The sequence below is a fragment of the Austrofundulus limnaeus genome, unplaced genomic scaffold (genome assembly GCF_001266775.1).
Source record: "Austrofundulus limnaeus strain Quisiro unplaced genomic scaffold, Austrofundulus_limnaeus-1.0 Scaffold436, whole genome shotgun sequence".
Classification (NCBI taxonomy): Eukaryota; Metazoa; Chordata; class Actinopteri; order Cyprinodontiformes; family Rivulidae; genus Austrofundulus; species Austrofundulus limnaeus.
The window spans coordinates 356,967-365,956 of NW_013952838.1; the positions used below are offsets into that span (position 1 = coordinate 356,967).

The 8,990-nt window shown below is 39.7% G+C and overlaps 1 protein-coding gene across 4 annotated transcripts in view; it reads right to left on the minus strand.

Moving 5' to 3' along the window:
* Nucleotides 1–8,990, minus strand: part of slc4a3 (solute carrier family 4 member 3) — a gene marked incomplete at its 3' end in the record, with an annotated part of 34,617 nt that overhangs the window by 5,701 nt on the left and 19,926 nt on the right. For 3 of the 4 annotated variants that reach the window (XM_014024695.1, XM_014024693.1, XM_014024694.1), the window contains 9 exon segments: nt 285–374; nt 458–649; nt 1,695–1,889; nt 2,589–2,737; nt 2,828–3,043; nt 3,127–3,346; nt 4,616–4,800; nt 5,003–5,108; nt 5,764–5,947. In XM_014024695.1, coding sequence (XP_013880149.1) covers nt 285–374; nt 458–649; nt 1,695–1,889; nt 2,589–2,737; nt 2,828–3,043; nt 3,127–3,346; nt 4,616–4,800; nt 5,003–5,108; nt 5,764–5,947 — 1,537 coding nt within the window. 4 annotated transcript variants of the gene reach the window in all.

Sequence of the window (8,990 nt, forward strand, 5' to 3'; positions counted from 1 at the left end):
ATATAGCTCGTTAACAGCCTCACACCGATGACCTATCCACGTCATCATTTACCCAGAATGCTTTGCGTGGAAATAAAATGGCCCCGTCCGTGTAATATATTTTTAAACTTTTAGTTTAAAAATGATAAAAACTAAACAGCCTACAGTAAGTTTATCGTCTTTATTTTACAGTTAAACTATATGTTTATCAAATAAAGTCTAATGTTATAGCTAATTGTAGATCCCTTTAAATTCAAGAGAATTGTTTATTAAAAGCTCCTGAATGTTCCTGACAGGGAAGCTACCTGTGTGTAAGTGTCGGTGATGCCGTAATCCAACAGAACCGAAACCAAGATTGAAATGGGGATGCCGAAGTCACCAATGATTCTTCTGGCCTGAGAAACAAGAACCCCAGAATTGTACAATAAATAAATWWAAAAAAMCTYCACAAAAAGCTGTTTAAAATAAAAGTAGCTACCTTGCCGCCTAAAAAGCGACTGTTTCTGAACTTGCGGAGGAAGAATGCGACAAAGAAAGTGCCCATCATGAGCACCAGGGACAGCAGAGCCGTGTTGGGCTGGTTGAGGATCTGACTGTCGAAGTTCTGAAACTGGTTGGCGATGCTGGGGTCAGTGGGGTACACGGCCATCAGAGGATGCTCCTTAAACACCTGCAAACAAAACAACTCTTACTTCTGATTGTTCAGGCTTCTCACAGACACGGCAGCCAGATTTAATGAGGAAATATACAGAGATTTTTAGGAAAACTTTAAATTTCACAGCAGTGAGACACTGGGTGAAAGAAGGCAGAAATACTTATGCTTTGATGTACAAACTGTATAATAAATGTAAAATATGTGGCAAAAATATGCATATGTAAACGTTTTAAAAATTATGTGTAGTTCAGAAGTTATAATGTGTGACRTCATCACAATCAAAGTTGAACATTTCATGGGAAAATTTTTTAAAAATCTGTAAGAATTTACATATTTTTTTCAGTGTTTATGCATTGGGCCCATTCAATAGCGTTTATGTTTTAAAACACTTTCTAAATATTAATTTCTAATTATATTAAAGGCACTTTCTGTAAAAATAAATCCATTGTGAATGCTTAATAATTTTGCTGAAAGCTGCTGAAATATATGAAATGTTAAACTGCTAATGAGAGTTGAAGAGCTACAATGAGATTCAGTATAAAAACAATTGTGTAAAAAACGTTGGATGTACAAGAATTATAGCTGAAATGAGAAAATTATTAAATTAGAAGAAAAAAGCTTTACAAAAAAACAAAACAGTAGATAAACAGCAGAAAGTGGCAGACGGATACCAATAATAGCAGAAAAAAAGCTAAAACTAGCTTATATAGAATGTAAAAGTATCAGAAAAATAAGAACCAGAACAGAAAATGAAAAATGCAGTAAAGATTTATAAGCATTTGAAGGATGTTAGGGTTTTGAATACAGCTCCATTCATTTTCAATGAGAGCAAAACTATTAAAAAAGGTGAACTAGGTAAAAAAGTAATAACAGCTGAAATATTAAAAGTCATAGGGCTGAATGTTTTGACATATAAATTGTTGAAATAGCACCAAAATTATAGAAGTGACATGTTGAAAAACCTACGGAATAGTTAAACAATAAAGAGAAACTGGATCAATGTGTGACTGTTTGAGCATTCAAAGTAAATATTAGAGAGCGCTGTGGTGCGAGTCGATACCTTGATGAGCTTGGAGAAAGTCTCGTAGATAAAAATGAGAGAAATGAGGAAAGCGAAAATCTCCTGGGTGAAGGGAGAGATGTAGCGCACCAGAAAACTTCCCTCTGCAGCCACGATCACCAGGACGATGACGATGAGCCAGAACCCGATCCACACTCGACCCGTCAGGTACTCGAAGTTATAGACCTGGCAGAACTGAGAGACGAGACGTTTTAGAGGCCGGGTGAAAGCTGAGGAGGTACAGCACATGCTCTGTCAAGTCAATTTAAATTTAGATTAAAAAAATGAACTTATCTGTTTCTCAAAGTTAAAATTTGAATAGAAGATCACCCCCAAACGTTTGACATAAGACTTAACAGATGGCTCTAAGGTACCTAGATCTCTGGGTTAAACACTGTGATTAACACTGGATCATTTAGTAGAGTTCCCACAAACAAACACCATGATTTAAAAGTCTGTTTCAACAAATCACTTCCCCATACTGCTACGACACATACCAATCAGTAAAAGAAAATGATTTTTCCACTAGATGGCAGTAAAGTGCTGACTTTACTCATACCTGAATGTCTCTGGTAAACAGAGATAAACGTGCATTTCATATTTAGCTTCCGCTAAGTTTTATTGAGCATTCGCCTTTGAACTTGCAGACCTAAATAAATTGACTAGCGCTTTAGAAATTTTGCAACTAAAATTTGAATTAGCGCTGCCCACCACTGTCTGTGTGTCATCTGCGTAGGACTGAAAAAGGATGTCAATTTTTCTAAAAACAGAGCCTAAAGGGAGCATGTATGTGGAAAGCAAAATGGGACCAAGAATGCATCCCTGGGGAACCCCACATGTGAGGGGAGCTGAGGAAGAAAAATAATTTCCAAGGTTTACATTTCTGATGGGCACCTTATAGAAGGCTTCTTCAAAAACCAGTAAAGGTCCAGAGAAACCGATGATGAGGAGAGGCTGACCAGCGAACAGAGAGAAGATGACTCCAAGAGTCGCAGTGGAAACGATGAGCTCAGTCACGCCCATCAGGCCCTCTGTTTTCTCTCCTGTGTGGAAACAAACACCACAGGTGACTCAGATCATCAACAAAACTAATTTTTTTGCAGTTTTTAGTGGAGTTAATAGTTCTGCTTTACCCAGCAGGCCTCCAAAGGTAATAGTAGGCGACAGAGCAGCGAAGTAAATAAAGATGACGGCAGCCACGCACTGCATGTCCAGGGCGTCTTTCAAATCGCTGACGTATTGTGGATAGCGCCGGCGAATGTCATGGATCAGGCCTCCAAATGGGATTCCTGAGCGCTTTAAAGGGTCTACCTCCTGCTCTCCTTCCTCCTCCTCCTCTGGACTCACTTCTGAAAGAGGTAAAAACAAAAGATGTTAAAAACAACCAAATTATGAACGTTAAAGACCGGAGCTGCAGGTTTTGAGCTCGTACCTTTGTTGTCMTGCTCCACCGCAGACACAGGCTGGTACTTCTTCCCTTCTCGCTCTTTCCTCTTGCGCAGCAGCTGTTTCTGGAAGTCGGCCACCGTCTTCAGCAGGTCTTTGCCCTCCACGTCCGATGGCGGGATGACAATGCTGCAGTCCAGGAACTCGTTGATGCCGTTCAGGAGGTCCTGCCTGTCGTCGGCAAAGTAGGCCACCTCGTGGAAGTTCTGCAACAAAACACAAGCGGGTCTGAAAAAACTAAAAAATAAAAATAAAATAAAAAACTTTTTATTTTAATCCACAGTGTCTGCTTTGGTGTCAACCTCAGATATTTGGTGTATAATTTTGTAGAATTTTAAAAAAAAAGCATCAGAGCTAACCAGCGGTGGGCACCAGGCCGCTAAAGCGCAAATCCGCTAATGGCAAACCCAAATATTTCATTTGTGCTTTAGCGGTTTTACTAATTTTTATAATTCATAAGAGGATTTGAGCTTTCTAAAATTAAAATGCAGTACCACTAATAACTAATTATCTACCAGTCATCATTATCTTGAACAGCAGAAGGTATGACTGTCAATGAATCACAACACACATGATCTATACAACAGCACCCCTCCCAGATAAACACACTTATTGGAAAGGTATACATCCTTGCTGAGTGTTGGTTAGGGTCACGGTTCTCATTTCCCACAATGCTTTGTGTCTGCTTACGTAGCAGGAAGGCAATACAAAAACAGTAAATGTTTGTAATCCATTCTAAAATTTTGTATGTATTGATTTATTTTACTTTACAATCAGAGCTCCTTTTTTAAAAAAAAAAAAGGTTTAAACGCTGGAGCTCAATACTTGACGTAATTAGTTGAAGCAATGCAGAAATGATTTAAAGATGTTTTGCTGGTGAAGACTGACATCTAGTGGTCAACTGATGCAACTACATGGAAAACTTTAAAATCCAAGCTCTTATTTTGAAGGGAAGATAATTTCCTGTACTCTGTGCTTTCGTTTCCTGTCACAAATCAAATCTGTCATGTCCCCCAGAATGCATCGCTTCAGTTTTCCAATAAACAGTTTTAAAATTACTTTATTGATGCTTCTTTTAACGAAAAATCTACAACAAAAAAAAAAAAAAAAAAAAAGAAGCAGCCGAACTAGCAATCCTAAACAACTTTTTAATTTTTACACCAGGAGCCAAAGGTCTGTTTCAGGAAATCACATCCCCAGCAATCGGCGGTTGTAGGATTAAGATGTACAAGGATTCATACACCGCTAGTTGGCAGTGTTGTGCATATACTGTACATGAATTATTGTCAGCTAGTAAGTGTCAAATTGAACTTAAAATTAGCTTCCGCTAGTTTTTCCATGGCATAAAGGCTTTTGAGGTTGCAGACCTAAATATTTATATAAGTTCTTTAGAAATTGCGGAGCTAATTTTTGGATTAGCACTGCCCACCACTGGAGCTAACCCTGGGACGTGGAGAGCACCACAGGTATCTAACCTTGTCAGACATGAGGGTGGCGAAGGAACGTCCAATCTCATGGTAGTCCACGTTGGACTGGCTGGGTCCAAGCAGGACAAAAATAAATCGGACGGGCACAGGGACCTCGAGTACGGACTCCAGGAGGACGGCTTCACTCAGCCTGACGAAGGCCATGGCCGGCTGCTCCAGAAACTCAACACATCCTGAAAAGATAAACAGCTTAGAGAGGTTTTATTGCAACCAACAAATAAAATGCTAATTACTAAACCTTTACAGGTGTGGGGTGTCTCTAATGCACCTGAACATGTCGCAATCAGGACGGTTTAGTTTCTGGAAGACTAGTTTTTCCACAGAATCCCACCAGAAAAGATTGGGACTATTTTTTCCAAAGAAACCAAGCCTTACCAACTAAAACGATGACAGCTTCTGCGTCTTTGGGAATCTTGGCGAGCAGTTTCAGGGATCTGGCTGCAGCAGGATGATGCTCGGGAGGCAGAGGGTGGAGAGATTTCTTGGAAGACAAACACAAAGATGACTCACTTTGCTGGCCTGACCAACGTGATGTTACACAATAACAGTGCATCAGACCGAATGATGGGAAATTTACGAGGGATCTGATATACAGCTGATATTAAACCACACAGATGTACAATTTCTTTTTTGTTTTTTGTTTTAATAGGCTGGTTTCGTTTTGCCAAAGTTTGAAGCCACAGGGGATGTTTAGGTTTTCATTTGAAGAAGTTTTAACTGGAAGCACCTGTGGGCTGACTGAGAGTGTAATCCAACACATGTGGCACAGGGAGGCTCGCTGTCTCCAACTTCAACAAGTACCCACACATCTGAGAGAACAATCCACGGGCCGTGGGCCTTACATCAAGAGTTTGGCCTAATCATAATAAAATCTATGCTAACTGGTGATTTTTAAATATTAATGCAAGCCATAAACCAGAAGACTGTTTTATCTCGGTCCATTCCCATTCCTGAGTTCAATTTTCTCGATGCACTTTTGTCACAACTGGTTAAATCAGCCTTTTCAGCTCCGTCCAAACATAAAAAGTGTTCCCTGACGGCACCGTCTCATCGACGTCTTTTTAAAAACACCCACATTCATTATTTCCAGATTTCGTTRAGAATAATAGGATTCGTAGAGGACGCAGACGTCTTACAAACAGGCTGACGAACACGTCTTGTTTGGGGTCGTACACCGCTCCTTTGGTGTCGTGCTGCTCCTCGCTCTCCTCCAGCACCAGCGGCGTGTTGGTGTCCGGGACGTGGTTGTGGTTGAAGCTGCCGTGAAGACTGCCAGACGAGTGGTGGCGGTGAAAACGGTGCTTCAGGTCACTCGGGTGGCTGGAAACAAAACCATTTACTTTACTGAAATTTAAACACAATACTTTGGAAAACTCAGTCTACCACTCAGAACCAGCTGAATATTTGAGATATTTTATTGTCCCTTTGTTACCATGTGCAGATTTTAAGTTTAACTTCCTCATTTCCTTGAAGTTTGTGCTCGAAATATAATTGTGCGTCTCATTATTTACAAACTACTTAAATAATCCTGGTATCAAAATAAAGTCAACACTTGGTAGATGTGGAGATTGTGGAGAGCTTCAGAAAGACCTGGAATTAGCAGGTACGTTTGTTTCAAAGAAAACAATAAGTAATGCACTGAACCACCATGGCCTGTATGCACGCTCACCACGCAAGACTCCACTGCTGAAGAAACAGCATGTTGAAGCTCCTTTAAAGTTTGCTGCACAACATTTAAACAAGCCTGTGTAATACTGGGAGAATATAGTCTGGTCAGATGAGACCAACATTGAACTGTTTGGATGCCAGAATACACATCATGTTTGGAGGTCAAATGGCACTGCACATCAGCCCAAAAACACCATACCAACAGTGAAGTTTGGAGGTGGGAACATCATGGTGTGGGGCTGTTTTTCACCATATGGTACTGGCAAACTTCAAATAATTGAAGGAAGGATGAGTGGAAAAATGTACAGAGACATTCTTGATAAAAATCTGCTTCCATTTACCAGGATGATGAAGATGAAACGTGGCTGGACATTTCAGCAAGACAATGAGCCCAAACACAAAGCCAAGGAAACTCTCAGTTGGTTTCAGAGAAAGAAACTAAAGCTGCTGGAATGGCCCAGCCAATCACCTGACCTGAATCCAACAGAAAATCTATGGAAAGAACTAAAGATCAGAGTTCATAGAAGAGGTCCACGAAACCTTCAAGATTTGAAGACTGTTTGTGTGGAAGAATGGGCCAAAATCACACCTGAGCAATGCATGCCACTAGTTTCTCCATACAGGAGGCGTCTTGAAGCTGTCATTGACAACAAAGGCTTTTGTACAAAGTATTAGATAAATTTCAGGAAGTGTGTTCAATACTTTTTCCCTGTGCCATTCCACATTATTACAAATAACTTCAYTTCTGGACATTTATGGTTTGATTTCTTTGTATGTATGGATCACTTGGGTTGTTACCAACATCTGGTGAAAATTTCATGTCATTAGCACCTCTAGTAATATATTTACTGAGAAAAATGGTGACGTGTTCAATACTTATTTTACCCGCTGTATAAATAATTTGTGTGTTTGTGTAATATTGGTAAATATCAATTATCCTCATTGGTGTTTCCTTTTTCTTTTAAGGGTACCACCTCTCACGGCTCCTGGACCCGGGGCACCTGTCCTCCTGTGTTGTGTCTATCTCTTGAACGGGTTGTTATGAACCTTAATTTCTGTTTATGGGATCAAGAAATTATCATTCATCGACCATAACAGCAAAAATAATACTGGATACTGATATCGGCTGAAATTTTTATATTAGTGCATCCGTAGAAAATAAGATTTTTCTTCCCTTCGCCTGAAGCTTTTTTGCATTAAACAGTATACAACCCGTTTAAAACTATAATGAATATGACTAAAATATCTTGGAAACCATAAACCAACATGTGGACATTACATGTGCAAAGATCATTGCTGTGAAAATAAAGAACAAGGTTTCAGAGGTTTCAATAAAGAAATAAGTCAGTGTTTTGTGATAGGATAGACCATGTTCGTTCCATAATAAATGTTACGATTTATTTGGTTCTTATTGCAAAAATTAATTATTTTTTCTTACATGTCTAAAATGATTTGTTTTTTATGTTTATTTTCTTTACTTAACCACATTTATTTTTCACCCTATTCATATAAAACAATTAAAAATTATTATGTTTAAACCCAAATGGCACAGATTTACTCAAAAATCAATTTAAAAAGCTTTCAAAAGACTTTACAACACTTTGTGGTATTTTCTTTGTCTTGCATTCCTTAAAAAGGTTTTAAAAATATTCTGACGTTCTATGGATCCCAAATATGTCCACGTTTAAATGACAGAACTTCAGTTAACAGAAACAGAAAGAAATAGAAAAGGGGAAAATGCAGTTCTGCCTCTGGTACGGGGGTGGGGGGGTGGAGACGTGGGGCTCAAGAAGTTGTAAAATCAGAAATTTATTCTACAAAAATGATATTTGCATGAAAAAGAGGATAATCTTTGCACTTTTGATGATGAGCACGTTTCATTCCCTCTCAGAGAACAAKATCACCCATTAGCTGGGTTCTTCAGTAGTATCATTACATCACTGTCCACCGGTGACATCACCTCACTTATGAGGTCCACATGGTCCCGTAACGCTCCGCTTCAAATTGGACGTGACGGCGCCCCCAGACAAAAGAACGAGGTGTCTCGCTGATGTCAGCCGTGCTGGACACGTCTCCAAAGCGTCTTTAAAGTGGCGTGACTGAGAGATGAGCTCAGTTTTTGCAGCACCTAAACGTGTCTCTGTCCCGACTCGTAAATCTGACCGTCCAGGCTGGTGAGGACTCTGATGACAGAGTTTGTTTGTCCCCGGAGACCAATTTACAAACGTCCTCTGCTTCGTTTCTTTTACGTCCATCTGTTGTGTGACTTTGTGTCGGGGTTTATTCAGACACAGCCCGTTATTCTGTAATCCTAATGGCTAATAACCAACAAGCAGTGTGTCACCACACCAATACTGACACGATATTACTTTAGCCTGCAGCGTCCTCACTGAGCAGCTGCCATTAAAGCAGCTGTGTCCAGTCCTGGTCCATAAAGACCACCATCCTGCAGGTTTGATTTGTTCCACCTCAGTCAACGACTGAATTACCAGAGAGAAAATACAAAAATCAGAGTTGTAAAGTAATTAAGTACAAATACTTTGTTACTGTATTTAAGTAGATATTTTGTATATCTGTACTTTACTTGAGTAATTATATTTCAGCTTACTTTTTACTTTTACTCTTTACATCCATCCATCCATCTATTTTCTTCCGCCTATCCGGGGTCGGGTCGCGGGGGCAGCAGCTTCAGAAG